The 20,141-nt window shown below is 35.4% G+C and overlaps 1 protein-coding gene across 6 annotated transcripts in view; it reads right to left on the reverse strand.

Moving 5' to 3' along the window:
- Positions 1 to 400: 400 nt before the first annotated feature.
- Positions 401 to 20,141, reverse strand: part of PCDH10 (protocadherin 10) — a 33,794-nt gene continuing 14,053 nt past the window's right edge. Inside the window, exons 4-7 of one of the 6 annotated variants that reach the window (XM_061354639.1) lie at positions 19,328 to 19,657; positions 6,321 to 6,410; positions 4,320 to 4,394; positions 401 to 1,994 (exon numbers count right to left, since the gene is read on the reverse strand). In XM_061354639.1, the coding sequence (XP_061210623.1) occupies positions 4,360 to 4,394; positions 6,321 to 6,410; positions 19,328 to 19,657 (455 nt within the window). In that variant the 3' untranslated portion in view covers positions 401 to 1,994; positions 4,320 to 4,359. Of the gene's footprint in view, positions 1,995 to 4,319; positions 4,395 to 6,320; positions 6,411 to 9,747; positions 10,303 to 19,327; positions 19,658 to 20,141 lie in introns of those variants that run through there. The other 5 variants (XM_061354640.1, XM_061354641.1, XM_061354642.1 and 2 more) reach the window with 5 other exon arrangements.

Consider the following 20,141-nt stretch of genomic DNA (forward strand, 5'->3'; position numbering starts at 1 on the left):
CAGAAGTCTTGTTTAGGTCTGTAGGAGGATGGTTCCATAAAGGTGATTTATATACTTCTATCTAAAAGAAACTGTCATTATAAGCAATCAAACAAAAAATGGTAACAAAAGAAAGAAACCCAAACCTTTTAATGGCATAGCAGTGGCTAAATAATTTCCCCCATGTTAATCCTATTGTAACATTGTTGGGGATATAAGGATTTCTATATCATGGCATGGTCTGAATTCAACTGCAGTTGGTGAGAGGTTTCCTCTTGTCTTCTTGAATACTGAATCATTGCTAGGAATTTGTTCAAGTTTGACTAGGCATTTACTGACAACACAGTGTTCTCTCGTTTGTTTTTGATATCAGACATATTAAGATACACTGGGGGGAAAAAAAACACAATACAAAAAGAAAAAAAAAGAAAAAACATTTTACTAGATTTTTACATTTAGTAAATGGTACTTAAACTCCATGGACATGAAAGTAATTTTAAACTTTACCTTTGAAATTTTATCTTTTTCAATATTTCATAGAAAAGAAACGCTCTAAGATACCGTTCCAGACCACAGAATTATTACAGAACATAAAGAATATATGCAAGGGCTTCATCTTTTCCCAACAAAGATGAGAGCCAACCCCATTTAACTCCAATGGGAGAGGGGTCAGCTGAGAATGTGCCATGTTCCTAATTTCAAATCTCCTTTGTGATAAAAGAGTCAACAGCTTGGCGTATACTTTACCTTTGCAATTTGAATTCTATCAACAACTATTCCTAGCCACAAGAGAAATATTTTTAGCAATATATTTGTATAGTTTCACAAAACTATGTCAAAGAGAGATGTGTGGGTATTTGTGTGTGTGTATGGACATATGCATACTTATGAGTTTGGGATGATTTTCTTAAAATACTTAACTTCACTTACATTATATCTTACATTGCAAAATGTACAGACACCCAGTGTTCTTTTTTTAACAACATATACAGGTGAATTTATAGAGCCTTATAAAAGATTTTGTGATTCCAAATTAAAAACCATAGAAATATAATCAAAATAATGGAGAGTGATTTATACCTCTGATAGTACATAGCGCTCATTCTGGTAATATTGACAGCTGTATCTTTGGCATTGAAAATTCATTACAACTTTTAGACAAAATGTTGTTGCTTACAGCTTTTTTTTTTTTTTAAAACAAGAAAAAACAGGATTGCCCAAAATATGAATATTGGGGAAGTACTATTAAAGTTCTAATTTATTTTCATTTTAGCAAGGATAGTTTAGGAACCCTGAATTACCTTCTCACTTTAGTGTATGGTGTAGACTGTATGAATCCATTTAAAAATCAACTAAGTTGTACCATATTTTTCAGAAAATTATATATAATATAATATATATATTTTATATTTATTTAGAAGCTTTGAAATAGTACAGTAAACACTTTGCAACACGGTGTATAAACTACAGAATGTCTTTGATAATTTTGTGGGTCTTCAGATTAACAACATTTTTATGACCCACGGGTGAAAAGAACATGATCACAATCTCTCTTGTAAAGTTGGAATAGTTTGGGGAACACTCGATCACACAAAAATAATATAAAACAGTCAAGTTTAAAACAGTGATATTGCATTTATAATGCACATTTTTTTTATCTGTACGATTGGCTTCTTGTGGTGAATATAAACATCTAAAGGGCTCAGTGACATTTTGGAGAGAGAAAGATATATAGTGCTGTAAACAGGCACACACTGATCAGAGAGGCAAGATCAGTTGCCTCTGAAGTTCCTACAGTTCTACACATTTCAACTCATTTCTCAGGCCTGCTGAGAGCAATTAGGTCCTATTGTTGGCCATGATGTCTCCAACAGCACACAAATCCTTCAGTTACACAGAACTGGATGGCCAAGATAATGAAGTTGAAAGTTGATGCTTTTTGTTGGTCGACTTTTGTGCAAATCATGCTGCTTCAGGTAAGTCCTGTAGAAGTGACTAACATATCCTTTTCCGTGCTGCGGGAAAGAAAGAAAGACACTTCTGAGAGGAAAAAAAATAAAAAAATATATATATACATATATATATATATGTATAAATTAGTCTCCAACAGTTCTTAGGTTTAGTATTTCCTAAGAGAGTAGAGAAAAATTCAAAACTTGTCACAAATTGTTGCTTAAAATCCTCATGGTAGCAAACAGTTTAATGCTGATTCACTTTTCAGACAAAAGTCTTTTGGAGGCTTGATAGTCTGAAAACCAAACTTCACATGCTGCTTTATTATTCTGTCAGGCAGGTCATGCAAGTATTCCAATGTGCCTATACAGACTCAGTATAAGAACAGGGCAAGTAGCCAAACTTGCAGGTTCTATATTACTGGAATTTCCAAGCCTATTTTTTCTAGTTCAGCTTGTTATTTTAAGCCAGGTCTAGAAACCCCCAAAGATTCTGAAGTCAGTGTTCCTTCTCTTTCAAACTGAACCATTATCCTCATCACCAAATGACCCTTTAGTCTGGTTTGACAGACAAAAAAAAAATGGTGCATTAGTGCTACAATTCAAATTTCAGCAGTCAGGCTGGAAATTAACTCATGTTACACAGATGAAGAAGGTCAATGCATTAGCAAACCCATATCCTAATCCACCAGCTGCAGTAGCTTTATTACCTCAAGACACTGGCTATTTTAACTGTAATTGGGAGCAAAGGTAACAAATGATTTGTACTAGCATTCAGGAAGACGCTGGGTTAAATTCTGCTCTCAGTCACACATGAAGTTGGGACAAGGAACTAGCTCACACTGAAGCATTACTATCATCATCACCTTCGTTATTGTTTAATAAAGCTTGTAATAATAAAATCAGGTTTTACCTTAGCTCCTCAGCTAAATCCCTACCTGAAATTCAGTATATTTCTGTGCATGAAGTGTTACAACTGAAACATAAAGGAATCTTTAGAACAAATCCCTGAATCAAACCAGCCATGCATACATACTGATGCTTGCATGCTGACACACAAACACATCCATTCTCCGATCCATTTAACATAAATATATACATTAGCCATACTCATTCATGATATATATTCACCAGTAAACGTATGAAATGTATCTACAGTATCACAGGGAAGTTAAGACTACTTATGAGAACATGTTAACCTGGGTGTTTTATGTTTGTCTAATCTAGCCTGCCTATGCCACAGGAGGTACTAGAAAAATGGGGAAAACATTTCTGTATAATCTATCTGTTCAATACACAGACAATTGCCAGACGTGTTATTAACATTAAAACATCTAATATATTATGTTTGGGGTGTTTCGATTCTGTAGCACATTAGCAGCATAATTAAAAAGGATTTTTAAAGCTTTTGCAAGATATTTTTTAACATTGCACTTAAGGCTGAGATAAGAATCTTTATGATGTTTGGACAGAGTATATGATCAGACCAATCAAGTTTCTAGACATCTTTTAAAATATCTTTTTAAATATTACATGACACAATCATTCCAGTAATAGTAATAGCAATAACAAGGCTTGTATTTGATCCTTACAACTTTTTTACAAAAGTTCACTAATCACTTCTGTAAATATGCAAGTGCAGTAGTCTAGATTGATGCCTGATATTGAGGAACTCACACTGCAGTACAGGCACAGTAGGGCTTCCACGGTAGAAAACTATCCAGATAGGCAGCCAGGGCAATTGCTGTTTTTGTGCAGCACTACTGTCCTTCTGCTCCTGTCTGAAGCTGAGCATTGATGGTGTTGATGTGGAACTTGAGGTGTGCAGCAAAACCTGATTACAGTATTCTTTCAGATAATACAGAGACTGAGTTACTGGCTGTGTCTAGTCTTTTGCCATGCAAATTTTTTCATTTCTAAACTTCAGTTAATATGCTTATATGACATATTGGGCCATTTTATAACACTAAATATTAGACAAGACGGTGCAGAACACCTGCAACTTTTCCCACCAACAAAAATCATTGTCCCAAATCCCAAAATACCCTCTGCCTAACACATAAGATGCACTGGATTTCAAAGGCAACTTTTCTCTTTGGTGTTTTTTTTGGTATTTGCACAGAAATTCATGTGCAAGCAAATCTTTCCACCTTTACCTTTACACCTGTGTCTGTCTTTTTACAGATGGGGAATATAAACCAGAGAGGTTAAATGGAAAGGAGGATGGACTTAGCTTAAAACAGAGGGCAATGAAAGTTCTGACATCTGCTTCTGGCTCTGTGTGTGTGTGTGCATGCATACGTGTTCATAAATAAGCTTTAAGAAGAAATACTAAGCCTCTCTGTATCACAATTTCTCCATCTGTAAAATGGGAATAATATTGCTTACCTATCTCCTAGAGGTGCAGGAAGGTTTAAATCACTATTCTTTATAATCCACTTTGAGATCCAGAGATGGCAAGTGCTATAGAAATGGAAGTATCAGAGTCAGTGTAAGAGCTGGAACAAGAACACCATCATTTTTGGTGCCTAATATCTCCTCTGAGATCACAGCTCTCTCATCCCTATTTTATCTTCTGTTCCGAACTCTCAAAACTACTGCACAGGGAAGCTTCAAGTCTGTGCGAGTATGGGTACTAGTTAGAAAGAGGGGTTTAATAATAAGCAGGTTCATAATTCTGTTAATGACATTATATTGTTTGTACATATATTCTAATAGTATTTGAGGTGAACGAGACAATTAAAGAATCATAAGTATTCCAGTTAAAATTCTTAGGATACATGATTTGTTCTGTACTAACCGCTGATTCTTCCCCAAAGACCTTAACAAAAATTTTGAGTGTTACAGTAAGAGCACTTACTGCATAAAATTTATATGGAATTGCAATAAAAACTGGAAATAAAACCCAGCAAAAATATATTAAATTCATTTGTTCCTCAGTACACATTAGTAAGGTTCCCATTCAGCGAGCTAGTTCTGTGTAGACTGATGAGAGAAGACATGTAAGATATCACTGGCAGATGAACAGAAAAATAAAACACTAACACAGGAAACAGAAAAGAGAAAATGAAGTATGTGATGATTATTCCTAGCTTATGAATCGGAAATGAACAGAAAACACTGTATAGGCCTACTCTCTTTACAAATCTTCCTTTCCCCCTGTTGTGAATCATGCTGTTGCATCCAAAGTTGATGTCAGACTACTACTTTACAGCCATGAATACAGTCATATACATTTCCTCTTTTGGCAAACTCTAGAAGGGATTGCCTGTACTTGGAAGATTTTCAAAATCTCTGAATCAAAACCTTCTCCTGCTTAGTACTGCTACTTGATCTAACTGGGGCAGAGAGAAGGCCTACTGCTTTCTTCCACAGCTGACAACCGAAGCAGCAGTAGGAAACACATCCTATACCTTCTATAACAATTGTCACTTTTGCTCTATACTATATTTAAGAGATCCATAAACTCCCACAGCATTATATGTGCTGTAACAGAATGACTGCTGAGCTCCCCCAGGAGCCAACAGTCTAAAGATCCAAATGAACACCTGGGTAATAAAATCTCCAAAGTATATCAAGTGCCAGGAATGCTGCTGCTATTACAGAAATATTGCTGATCTCCATTCATTTTAGGAGAAAGACACTTGAACTGAAACCCCTCTCTTCTAAATCAAAGAAAGCCAACCAACAGGAGAACAGGGGGAAACGCCAGTACGTAAAGTGCCATCTTGCTATTTCAGATCCAAGTGCTGTAAGTTAGCACAGTATTTAAGGAATATTTGTCTTCATGTGGGCTTTCAGATATGGCCTTCTATGCAAGCACTCAATGCATTATGTTTTTTGTATGAGTCTCCTGTGAAAAATGTGTGCCTCCCTATGTCACATTTCTGCAGATCAAGTGGTCCCCATGCAACCCTGCAATTGATACAGAGATTAGTGGGAGGCTGTCATCTCCTCCACTGCATTCAGAAATATCCCAGGTATTCAAGCTTTACAAGGAATGCCTTTCTCTTGTAGTGAACAATAATTTAAAAAGGAGTTCACTACCTCAAGTACATTAGGGCAATGTTGTTCTTTAATTAGCATTATTAGTTTTCACACTATTTTTATGGTTTGGTTTACAGTCTATATGTTAAATGTAGCTGATAAAATACCGCCCTTCACTAAGTCCCATTAGCTTTGACAGAGAAACAGACTATTCTAGTGACAACCAACAGGCTGAAAATTCAGCAATCTTATACCAATTGAATAGAGACTGGGACTTAAGTAGTGGTAAAAGATAATCTATATGAAATAACGTGGAGCTCTAGTTCAGATCAGCAACTACATTTTTGGAAAGAGTTCAGCAAGTGAATGGGAATGCAGAGTAAACTATTATAGTTCCCTCACCCTTTGAAGTGGTGCATCCAGGTAAAGGGTGAGACACACGGCTTGGGCTGGGGGATGAAGGATGGGGATTACTCTGCAGCCACCCATGTTCTGTGGATGAAAATTTCAGTCATTGCAGGTGTCAATTCAGTATCTTTTGCAATCCATAGTATTTTTTTTTTTAATGAGTTATTACTTAAAGAGTTTTTTTAAAGCACTGCTAGTATTTTATGAAAATTCCACTATGGTGTTACAAAAACAGATTATCTAACCAAGTCCAATAAACTTTGGTACACAAATATGAAAATAGCATTTTACTCCTACACCTCGTCCTCGTGAATTAGTTTAAGGGGAACATTTTTTCCCCCCTTTTCTTCCATGGCTTTATTTAAGAGATTTTGTGCTTCAAATCTACATACTCTGTAGAGCAAGCCTGGGCAAAATAGCTTGTGTTCCTGATGCCCATGTTATGTTTTACACAATAAATGTGATACTGTTGACTCGGTATTATATCAAATAATTGCAAAAAGGAAGATGGAACATACTTACTTTTGTACTTCAAAAAAAAAAAAGGCCAACTCTTCCCTAACGTCAGTGAGTCAGCTGGCTCTGGTGGCCACTGTTTATGTGCTTTTGTATATGTCTGAAGACTCCTGAAAGCCACCAACGGAGTTAGGTAAGAACGAGACCTCATTCTGCCTGATCATTTCTGGCATGTGACAAGATAGAAAAGGCAGGAGGGCTCCTGCAGGCGAACATGTGCATTGCACCAAGGCACACTGTCCCTAATAAAGATAGGGAATTCAGTATGACTGAAAAGTTCTTTCTGGGATCTGCAAAACCCCATATATAAATTTTGATTCTAAACCAAACAAACAGCATCTGGACTGATGGGTACAACTGCCCAGATTTCACTGAAACAAAGAAAGAAAAGAAGTGAACATTACATCTTCAGGCTGTGAATAAATGAAGTAGGGTAAAATGCAAAAGTTTGCAAATACTGCACTGAATCTTTTCTGGAAATAGACTTGATTTTAGCTAAATAAATAAACCCCACAGACCATTAAAATATTTCCTTCCTTTGCAAATACACCTTTACTTCTGGAACAAAGGTGATTATGCCAAAAAGCTATCTTTTGTATAAAGTAAAAAATGTAACCATATATATTGCCCTTTTGTCTTGCATTAAATGCATACATTTACATGTCTAAATGCATTTAAAGCGATTAAAAAAACAGTGATTCCTAGCCAAGTCAAAATTTGTCACTGGTGAACACTGCACTGACCGTAATTTAGTGGAGACGATGACTAGCGATACCTACTATAGTGTTACCTACAAAAAGGGGGAAAGAGGTTTGTCCTTTGTATTTACATACAAAACCACCACTTCTGAAATCTGAACAACTTAAACAGATTTTTTTAAAACAGTTTATTGACCAAATTTCTGACTGACACACATTGCCATTTCTATTAGCTTCACTTCAAGATCAGAAAGTACACACTTAAAAAGGTATTTTTGATGTTTGCAACATGCCTTGGTAAATATTTTCATATTGCAAGAGGAATGCCTGATACAGCGTTGACACATCACGACAGTCACTGAAATGTTTCTCTGGTACTATTGACTACTCTAAGATTTATACTCTACGTGGACTTAGCTTATCCTCTGGAAAAAAAAATCAAACCAAAAGATTTCAGTTCTTAAGTACCCAAGTCCCAGGTCATGCAACAAAATTTCCCTTCGTTTAGGCCTATTCTCAGGCATAGGCTTAACTTTAAGCACTGACTTTAATCAAGAGGTGCTTTACATTAAACATATGATTAAGAAGGATTTTGTTTTGAATCAAGTCCTGGGTTTTGCAATTAGTGTTCTGGGGCAAATAAGATACTTTTATGTGCATTTGATTTTCTGTTCTAAATGTTGACTTTTCCACTGCAGCAACAGCCCAGTGGCATAGTACACGTCAGATTTGATTTATCTCTGGTTGCCATTATTTACTACAGAAACAATGCTCTTTAGCTACAATTCAGCACAGAAAGTGCTAAGCTATATTATATAATGTACCATAAAAAAATACCAAAGACAGTTTTCCCACAAGATACAGTGAGCAGAAGAAAGCATTTTTGTCTTTCTGTACTATTATAACTATACTATCTACCTGAAAACACTAAAGATAATACATGACATTACCATTATATTCAGAGAATGGAATATTTAATTTTGCATGAGTTCTTATAATTACGTATTGTATTAAGACCAATTAAATAACTCCTAAATTATTTCTGATATATGTCAAAATTAGCAACCATAGTCCCCAGTAATACTTTCAAATTCTCCATCAACTACTTGCTCTATAAATGCATGCACGTTCTAGTAGTGTATTCCCAATCTTCCTGATTCACTCTAAGTTAATAATTTTGGTATTTTCCTTAGTAATACCAGTACTGGATTCCCCTGGCTTTTTTTCTTCTTTTCACAAAATTTGCTTATGTATTTGCATGCAGCAATGCTTTCTTCTCCTCAATATTCTTTTCTTCCTCCATGTGGTTTTCAGTTGGGTTTTGTCTGTTTGCTTCAAAATTCACCATTTTATTGCACTCTTCTGAAATCTACTATATAAATCTCTTTAAGCTGACAAGCCTAAAAATGAACATGTCAGTCCGAGAGTCAACCAATGCAGAATTCATTAAAGGTTGGCTACAATGTGACTTAAAATTCTCAGTGCCCTGGGGAGAAAAGCCGTTCCTCCTAAATTGTTCCTAAGTGCCTAACCTCCCAAAAGATTCAAGGCAGAAGACATGTGCAAGTCACCATTTGGTGGCCTTCAGAGATGCCTAAATTAGTCATGGTGGATTTGGCCTGAAATAATTAAATTTACTTGTTCTTACACAGGATAACATGCATTACAGTATTACATCAGCATCACACTGTGTAATCCTATAAAATTTGTCATTTCCTTGACCTTTTCTCTACCACCTCCCTCTCCTAACAGGAATTAGGTGGCATCAGGATCTGGCAGGTATGTCCTCTCTCTTTTTGTAAACGTTTTAATTTTAATTTATAAAGGGCAGTACTTAACATTATTTTTCACGAGTAGCATACACTCAGATTTCAGAGTCCTTTCCAGTTTACCAAGACAATATACTTAATTGTGTCATATAAACATCTGACTTTTGAAACTTCCCTTATTCAAAAAGAGATATTGGCTCCATTTCTATCCATGAATGAGGTTTGCCCATGATCTTTGTCACTTAGGACTACAAGAATGAAATGATTTATATCCACATTATTAAAATTTCTCAGCCATACCAAGCAATATATGGGAGCCATAAAGTGTGATCATATTCAATCTGCTTTCAGGAATGGTTCCTGGCCTGTGTTCTGACACCTGCACCATGTCTAGGACTTGTTAGGGAAGAAAGCTAGCAGCCACAAAGTGCAAGAGAACAGACAATAGCATTCCAGTGCTGGGAAGGATGATGTTTAATAATTAGAAGCAGTGGAGCCATATCGGACATGAAGAATATTGCAAGTACAAAGCACACAGCACTTCACCTCAGGTAGAGCAGAAAAGGCAGTGATTACTGCATCTCATTTGTAAGAACTTCTTTAGACCTCAGTTCCTACCAGTACCCACAGCTGTGTGCAGTGACATTCAATTGTCATCTAAATTCCAGTTCAGAATAGATGGATGTCAAATTAAAGCACAAACAGGCAACTAAAGAAATCAAAAAGTGACAGAATTTTACTCTGACATAAGATGAATCCACAGTATCAACACCTACAAAATTCCTTATGAATAAAGAAAGGTTGCATTCAAGCAGTTTCCTTAATGAATCCTTTTCCAGTGCTGAATGCAGCCATGATGCTGGAGGTGAAAAGATAAAGTCAGAGGACTCAGGTCACTTGCTAAAACAGGAGTCTGTCATCCCCGTAACTTCTTTGGTGAATCTACTCTGCATCCATTTTTTTTCCTTTCTAATCCACATTATTCCTGATTACCTGTGAAAACGTCATGTAAAATAACATCATTTACACATATGAAATAAATTCATGCATATGCAAGAAATACAGATTTACTCCTGCAACTTATTGCAACTCTTGCACAGAATTTTCAGCAGAATTTAGGAAGCAAGTTCTGAAGATTTGCTTCCCCATGTCCGTAATAGTATCTCCAACCAATAAACACCATTATCCTATCGAAGAAAGAAATTAAATTACCTTATGAGAGTTTGGATTTTCAGTGAATCCACACTGACTGCTATCATCACATTTAGTTTATTAGGTACTGAAGTTAAAATTATATTCTAATTGTCTGTACCTCCTACTTCCTGTCTTAGAAGAAGGTACCAAACGCATCATTTTTCACTCTGCTGACATCACCATACTATGTTTCTAAAACAAATTAAATATATTGACAGGTGCTTCCCAGCAGCAGCCATCCTACTGCTAGCGGTGCATTCTCAGTGGCTAGCGTACAAATAGAGCTGTTTACATGCTTGCCAGATAAATAGCAACACCAATCCCTGTAGCAGGCCTGTCCCAACACAATAAATAGATACAGTTCTTTCTTTTACTGGCTATTTGTTGCATTCTTTAAATGGCTTTCCCTACTTTTCCTCCTTTGGCTGAGAAATTAAAAAAGGAACAGTGGATGACACTGGAAAACCAGAGTGATTGTGTGCAGCAAAAGGGCCAGAAACAAGAATAATTTCCTCTGCTGTGCAGGCCAAGGAGTTCCTCAGGTAGATGCAAGCAAAGGGAAAAAGACTTTTCTGAAAACAAACCCAAGATTAGGCACACATTCAATTCTCCAGCTCCTGACTGTCACAGTAAGGAGGTTTGTACATTTAAGAATAGCATTTATTTGTAATGAATAGAATTTGCCTATCAAAAATAACTTTAGTGCCTTTGAAAATTTTAACTGCAAATATCTCACTGGTTTCCAAAGAGACTAATGTCAGTAAGTGGCTAAATTACTTTTGTCACAGGATTTAAATTTGTAGGACAAGAGGCATTTTTGAATCTTAAACCAGCATAACACAGTAATCAAATTTCAAACAATCTTTGGGCTGATCTTTTTCATAAATGACATAAATGAATAAATATCGCACCAGTCTGAGATAGCCAGATATACAAGAATTCTACATGTTCCAATCAGAACTGGCAAATATAGCCATGTACAGCTATCAGAGGACAAGAAACAGTTGGAATGACATATTTTAAAGACAAACTAAAAATATAATTTTCTTTCAAGTAACAGTTACTCAGGTTGTTTTAACTTGCTCAGTTATTTTCCTCCACTGTAGTTGCAAAGAGCTCTAGAGTTGTCTACGGTAAAAGATGCTACGTAAACCTAAAAATGGGTACATGTTTTCACCAGTACTTTGTACAGTAGAGGGTACTGTTAATTCTGTCCATGATGACAGTTACATAAAGAGATTCAAGCAAACAGTATTTAAATATAACAGCTAACACCTGTGCTTTGAAAGTAAAAAAAGAATGTTTTTTTAAATATTATTTTCATTAAAATTGATTAAAATTATGTAATTTATAGGGTTTGGGGGGCTACAGCCAAGTTATCTTTGCGTATTTATATACTCCTTTCTAATTTCGCTATCTGAAGTATCCATTTCCTTTCTATTATTGCAGTAATACTATGTAAGTGTTCCTCCCTTTGAGCAATAGCTGCAAGAGGAATATGTTCTGATGAAGGATGCAAACCAGTTATGAATGTGAGATAAAAATACCTTTCAGAAGTTATACAATAATCATTGAACAATGAATCATCCTAAGTGGTTTATTCAAAACAGAGTGCCAACAATAACAAGTAAAACTACATCATAGCCTTGCTCTTCCCTTATTATATTTTAATTGGTATTACCTGTTTATTTCAGGTTTTGTAAAAGCTTTATTTACCTAATTGAGATCATGTATCTGAAGTGGCAAACTTGAGGTGTAAGTGAATAAATCTCTTCGCATTTCAGATAAAGCAAAAAAATCTGAATATTCGATTGGATTTTTTAGGAAAGTATTTAATTAGGTTTCCTAGCATTGTTAGATGTCATATTTTCAACTCAGCCTCCACTTTTGCTGAGCAATTTTGCACGTACAAAGCCATTCCCTTTTGTGCAGAAATGAGAGCTGTATCTTGTCCCAGAGATAAATTCCTGAATATAAGTGAAAAGTTTCACTGTCTGTAGCAGGGTATGCAGGATATTCAGCTACGCAGATCAGAATTAAAGTTGAAAGATACAATTTTAACATTCTTTTTTAGTACAAAACTGTATTATTCAAAAAGGAACAACTCTTTTACTATGCACGTATCATTTGTTTATTCATACCAATAAAAATTGCATTTGAATGCCACTTCAGTTTGTTTTGTTTTTTTTTTTTAATCCAGCATCACAATGTTTCCTTTCTTCTTACCTCAAGAACTGTAATGTGTACATGCAACTTATTGGTGCCAATTTGTTTGCTTTTATTTCAAAGTATACTGCATTTCTACTTCAAGTATGTGTGAAAATCATAAATCAAGTTAAAAATTATTAATTAAGGGATCACACAGCTCACAAGTTTACCTGATTTGTACTAGAAACCAAATAGGTTAATTTTAAAAGCAAAACTATAGACAGGCCTATTTTTTTTAAATATTAGCAAGTATCTCATTCAAAATAGCTATTCTTTATGCTTATGCAAATGAGATGCAATAGTGTCTATCACAGCTGTGACAAAACTACATAAATAATCCCCAGAAAGGAGATGTAACTAAGCAAAAAAACAAACAAACAAAAAAAAAAAACCCAAAGAAATTCTTCCACTAGTAGATACACAAAATTGTAATTTCCTCTTTGTTTTTTGAGAACTTCTCCAAAACAGCAGACTTCTTCCTTAAAATATCTTTCATATATTTATGTTAAACATTAGCAGAAAATGTTGTGTTACATATCCTGCCATGCAGAAATAGGCCTTTATGATCCTAACTAGATAAAAATACCCCAAAAATATTTACATGCACTTTTTTTTATTCCTTTGAAAAATGATCAAAGGTTCTCGTGAGGCACTTCTTGTCCTGGTATAAACACATGAACATTTTTCTCCTCTAGGTCATTTGTTCTAATCTAATCAGGGCGATGGATAATGACTGTAAGTTAAACTGTTCTTTGTGCTAGCTCTGTGGTAGATTACTGGAAATGAATTGATGGTCCAATTCCTAAACACTGAATTGTGCAAAGACTTTTTAAAGCTTTTTGATTTCATTTGCACACCAACTTGACTAGTATAAATCAAGTTGAGCATGTGAAAAATTTTGTAGAACAAGAATGTCAGATTACATCTATAGTTTCACATAAATATAGAGACTTGTGCTCAGACCCACGCTTCCCCGACTGCACACAGAACTTCACAGTACCTCTACTGCAGGACGAGTCAATGGCTACAGAACAGAGAATTCAGTGCAAGGATAAGCTCACCTTTGAAATTTTTTGATAATACAAACAAGTCTCATGCAAGTCATTTGACTCTGCAACCCTGAATCTATGTGCATCTGTCAAAGGTAGTGTTGATATTTAGTAACTATGCCACACAAATCAAAAAATCCCAAAAAAAGGGATTTTTTTTCCCTTCCAATTTGCTTTGCTTAATGGCCAGCTTTTTGGAGAAGCGACCAGCTTTTTTATTCTCTATATATATCTATGTCATGCCTAATATGATAAAATCCTCACTCAATGGTTGATGGTGTTGACAATAATTACCAAGATAATGATACAGTTTCATCAATGAAGATGAAAATGCTTGTGTATATGTAAAAAATATTGCAGAGCTAATTAGGGGGCTACTTTAGAACCCTGCTATATTTCAGAATATCTGCTTGTAGAAACACTGTTAATCTGCATAGTAAACTTTGCCTTTATGTAGTTTAACTGGCTGCTGAAGTAGCTTAACCTATGCTAAAGTAATTTTTTCAGAGCAAAGTAAATATTTCTACAGACAAACTTAAGGTATGGTGTCAATTTTTAACTGTGTTCATATATTAAGATTCCTAATCTCTTAATAGGAAGAAAAAAATATTCTATCACTAAAGTGAGTATGTAACACTAGGAAAATTCTCAAGTACTATAAAAGGAATACACATCTAGAATGATCCACAATTACATTAAAAATATCATAAATTATAGACCAAAGCACTACTGACATGGATGTAATGATGCTGATCTCACTGTTACCATCTCAGGACCTGGTCCAAAGTACTAGAAATAAATCAGAATCAGACTGCTCAGGTATTCATTGTGAAGACAGTCTCTGTTAGATATCTTACAGAATCTAGCACAACAGTGTTTGAATTTCGCATTAGGTTTTGGTCACTACAATAGGAATACTTCTAAAAATAATGGTTACTATAACCATCACTGCATAAAAAAAATAAATAGAAATGCTCAGAATCTATTTTAAACATATAGGAACTGTTCAAAAGGTATGTTCGGGTTTTTTTTCCTCATCAGTGTTATTTCACTGATTTTCTCCAGTCAAGTTCAGAATCTCGTATTTTATGAACATTCAAATCATTATGAAAATTTCTTAACTGTTTGAAGAAGGGCAGTATTCAAATCACATGGATGAGTAAGAAAAGTAAGTGTAAATTATGCACTAAGAAGTGCATATACATTGGAAGAATCCTGGAGGCACTGTATGTTTTCAATCCCACCACAATTTATTGATCCCATCACAATTTTGTAACTAACATGAGTGAAAATATATTCTTTATAATATATTATTTGAGTTAAAAAAAGTACAAAACACTTTTGAGTACAAAATACTTTTGGTGTGCTCTACTCAAATAATGAACAGAACACATATGTTTACGTAGAAATTGGTGTGTGAATAAATCTAATGGCTTAGACCAGTAAGGTGAAAATTTGACAATGGGACACAGAGAAACCCTTTTCAGTATAAGCATTAATATCCTTTTCTACATTATAATTTTTAACATAGCTGCTGCTTCTGGTTTCATTTATCCATGCAATGACCTCAAGCAACACAGAAACATACACCCAAATCCCCAGTAGTGAGCCTTTGGTTTCAATCATGCCCCAAAATAACAAATTTTACAATTACTGTATTTTTTGTGTCAAATGTGTACCATCTTATCAAACGTGGACGATCTTACTGGTTTGTGACCTACTTGCCCTTCAACTTTTGCTGCCCTGTTGCGCTCTTACCACTGAAAATGACAAATGAGTGCCCAGCTTTCATGCAGTCTCCTTTTTTTTATTTCATGTCCCTATCACAGATTGTCTGAATTAATTGGTAATAAACTTCTGATATGACTTCGCATAGGAATATTTTCAGTAGTTTCGCTTTTATGCTATGTATTTCTGTGGCATTAATAACTAGATCAGCATAGTGATATATTTTCTGTAAGGTTTTTGTAATAGCTTTTTTTTGTATTTTTAATTCAATTCCTTTTTACAACCTGGCATTTTATTTGCTTCTTGCTGGCTTTGTACATTGGGGAATACTTTTCCAGGAATTATTCCATGGTCCTTTTTCCTCAAGAAGAGTTCAAATTTCTCATAATATACATTGCTTTCCTCACCTATCATTTCCAACGTTCTGCACTGAACATGTCCATTGGAACACAGTGAAGCAACCACCAACCTGACACAAACCTAAGCAGATACGCTCATATGGCACAGTGAAAGCTCCACATAGAGATACTGGTTTACATTTGTAGCGACTGTGTTAATGGCACAACTTAAAAAGTAAGCTCAACCAGTTGTTTCATTGTATTGACACTGCTCCGCAGCTTTCAATTCAGAGCAAGCTACGTCAGAAGCAGACTGTTTTTTCTGGACCATGCACTGCTGTGCAATGTGGACATACTAGGTTGTTGGAAACTTGACTGATCTAAACCATTTTCTGTCATCTGCAAATACCACATCATTTCTCTCATTTCTGTTTCTAGATAATTAATTCTTTTAACCCCATGGCTCTCTGCATAGACACTTGGGGAACTCTGCTTCTGCTTAAATGTTTTATTTATCCTTATGAAATTTTCTCTTGGGCAGAGAGTCTGGTAATGGTCTGCCCTCTGTCAACACGTGCTTACTTTTGTAGCCTCTTCTACTAAACAAAAGCTATGTTAAAGGCTTCTTTTGACAGTTCAAATACACCATATTGATTAATTTCCACCCACTGTATCAAAATTCTAATAGCTTGACAATCTTTCTGTGCAGTTATACTGGACAGATGCCAGCTACTTTACTCCTGAACCCCCAAAGTGATAATTTTATGTCCTATGCTAAGGTTTCTCACTGGTCTGTACTGTACAAAATTTTCTAGCACTTTAACAATAAGCACATTGTCATTTGTTATCTGTCATTCTTTGGTTACTAGCTTTTGTTAGAAACTGAAAATTAAATAAAAAAGCCACTGACTTCTTATTTCTTTTAGTCAGTTTTTTAACAACATCCTCTTCCATGACTTAGTCATGCACATTTATTTGAAATGGCTACCTGGGAGGGTGGCTTCCTGAATATGGCTTTCTTCCTCCATCCCTCCCTTGGTAAATATAAATGCAAGAAACAGTTTAGAGTCTCTGCAATTTCCCTGTCCTCACTAACTGCAGCTCAAGAGAACCACCCACTCTCTACTACCTTACTACACTTGACATCTTAAAAATTGTCTATATTCACATGCCTTTGGCTATTTCCCCTAATCCCTCTTACCTCCACTAATTGCTATCCTGATGTTTACTTGCTAGAACTTATGCTTCTTTTGTGGTTGTTTTGCTTAAGAGTATTTCTTTTTTTAAGAGACCTCTTTAGTTCATATAGGGTTTGCATTCTTCAATATACTTTTTCTTCTTTGCTACTGATTTTTTATATGGCCATTTTTATACATGCTGCAACTTTTTATACAGTATTCTTGCTGAATATGAAGGTTCTGTTTAATACACTTTAATTGCTTCTTTTAAAAAAATCTTTTACTGACAAACTGATTTTGATATGGCCTTCTTTAGTAAGAAGTTGAATTTATTACAGCTGCGATTACCCAGTGGCTCAACTAAAGTTCCTTCTGAATCAAACTCCTCTTAAGAATTCCTCTTGGTTTATTAATTACTGATAATTATTTACTCATTGTTACAAATATTGTGCTCACTTTCTTCTCTTTGCTCTTGTTATTTGCTATACAACTATAATATAAAATTTTACTACAGAAAATATTAAACAAGAGAAAATAAAATGGAGAAATATTACTCTTGTTTTGTAGCAGTTTTAGCTTTGAGGTTCAAATAAAAAAGCTAAATTAAATCTGGATTATTAAGTGTGGATTATGTAATATCTCTCCTTCATATTGTCTGCTTCCCACATTTTACCTCCAATTTTTATACCCTTGTCCAGAAAAGTGCAAAATGTAGACCAGTGCCTATATGTAAGCATGTTGTTCAATAATACTGCTTATGTTAGCTGAACAAAATATAAAATCCCTAAACTGTCAATAAAATAGGTATTTCACTGCTGTTTGAAATAAAACTCCCAGGCCTAGAATAAACCAGACCAGAACTACCCTTGTCGTGCCACCAGATAAAATCACCATTGTAATGCACAGACTACATCAGAACTCTGTTTTGATTAGACCATCGGTGCTACAAAACACAAATTTTTAAATGAAGTGATGGAGATTAAACTAGTACTGCTAGATTACATCTTACTACTAAGATTCTTAGATGTATATGATGGAAGACCAGCTTGGGAAAAACAGTTATGAGTTGTTAGATCATAGTTAAGTGAAATTTCACACTGGTCTTTAGAGTACAACCAGATGATTGACACCTGACAGCCTACACAAAATAAGATGATTGTATCAGGAAATGTTTTTTTAGGAATGGCATTCACATATAAGAATTAGTTTACAAATTTAGAAGTTTTCAGTACAGGAAAACTAAAAAATAGACTGAAGTGGCAAAAAGACCTTTCTCAAGACTGAAATACCTGGAGAACTAATTAAGATGGGAGAACTGACCTGTCTGTTCTGAGTATGATCTGTAGCAAAGATTTTCACATGCCAGGACTGCCAGTGCAGCACCCTTCAAAACAACTAAACACTTTATAAAAATAAAGAAATTAATACGATTCAGTCAGATTCCTTTTTTTTTTTTTTACCCTGATCTGCTGTCCTAAAGGACTTCTGTTGCTTTAAAAAGGATAAGTATTGCAGTGTTAATGTCTTTGGCTTATTTGGATGAGATAAACATCGTAAACTCTTGAAGTCAAGGAGATTAAAGTCTCTAATAAAATACAGAAGGCTGCTAAGTAGAATGAAAAGACATATTAGATCAAAGTATTACTCAAGGGTTCTACAACTGGCTGAGACTCCAAAAGGAATTATGAAGATCTTTTTAAGATCTATCACACTCATACCACCCAACCATAGTCAAAGGGTTACTAAAGAAAGAGGCAAGATTTTGGAACAAGCATAAGGCACAGAAGAGCACTGACAAAAGTCAGTACTATGTAGGCTGAAAGATGATCAGACTGAAGACAAAAAGTTTTGACTTCTTCCTTGCAACCCTGAATGTTAACTATGTTTATAGTTACTTCAAAATAATACACACACTGTTTATTCACAAGATACTGCTTAATCATAAAAAGAAGCTCCTAGGACAGCGCTCTCAATTTTAGTCTCAAAAATGTTAGCCGGGCAATGCCAATGTTTAAACAATCTATCCAAGAAAACTTTGGAAATAATCCAGCATCAGAAAACAAAACTGAGCAACTCCCCCACTGATATCAGCTGACACTTATGTGGTTGACTATCATGTCATACTAAAAACAACCAAGGTTTTGTCTTTTTTCAAAAGCACTGAACAATGCCTTCTTCAGTGGTGCCTGAATCCAAGAGAACCCATTTTTCCCCACTGCTCCTAAAATGATGTCTGTATGATCCCTACTACGAATAGCAGAAAGAGCTAATTTTTATTCCCGCAAAGGGAACGCTTTCATGCGGCTTTTTGAATAGTACTTACTCAAATATGGTGGTTTGTAAGGCGCTCGTGTATTAGACAGCAGTCCATCCAACTCTTTCCTTTCCAGAGTGTTGTGAAGGGCCTTCTCTTTGCCGAAGGTGGAGAAGGACCTTTCTGCACCCGGCTGGGCTTCTGGTGTTTCAAACACTTCAGTGTCTGGAACGGAGTCCATGCCAGGTACATGCAGATTGCTGCGGTAATCTGCAGCTTGGCGTCCATCGGATGGAACAAAGGAAGGCATCCAGCACCGATCTGAGTGGCCCAGTGCTTTACATTCCTCCGTGCAATTGGAGAAGAGATCCATGCCTGCAAGCATGAGAGAAAAAGAAACTACACATATAAGCTTCAGCATCGTGAACAGCTGCTGACAGACAAGAAAGATTATGCCAAGACAAGAGAGAAGTGGAAAGAGGAAGGAAGTAAGAACTTCTTCCACTACTTTCATCTCCTCAACAAAAAAACATCTGATTGTCCAGTCTTCAGGATTCAAAGATAACATTTAATAAGTGTAACTGAATTCCAGAATGTCACACACACACACGAAAATATCACAAGAAGAAAGGTGTTGGAAAGTCTCTCAACTTGCAGATCTCACTGTTCAGAATCCACTCAAATAAGGTTCAGTTCCACTTGTAAGTTGATGTCTGTGATTCAGCAGTTGAAAATACTTGTTTAAGAACACGAAGGAATTGTTTCTACATAAATGTATCTCTGACCAAAGAAATTATATGTCCTGATTAAGGAACCACATATTTCATTTATGAGAATGAAATGTTAATAAGTCCTATAAAGGAACTATCTGTGCATATGTTAG

The sequence above is a fragment of the Neopsephotus bourkii genome, unplaced genomic scaffold (assembly GCF_033783945.1).
Source record: "Neopsephotus bourkii isolate Nb327-2 ecotype Australia unplaced genomic scaffold, CSIRO-AGI_Nbou_v1 NB_741, whole genome shotgun sequence".
In the NCBI taxonomy this organism is placed as follows: domain Eukaryota; kingdom Metazoa; phylum Chordata; class Aves; order Psittaciformes; family Psittacidae; genus Neopsephotus; species Neopsephotus bourkii.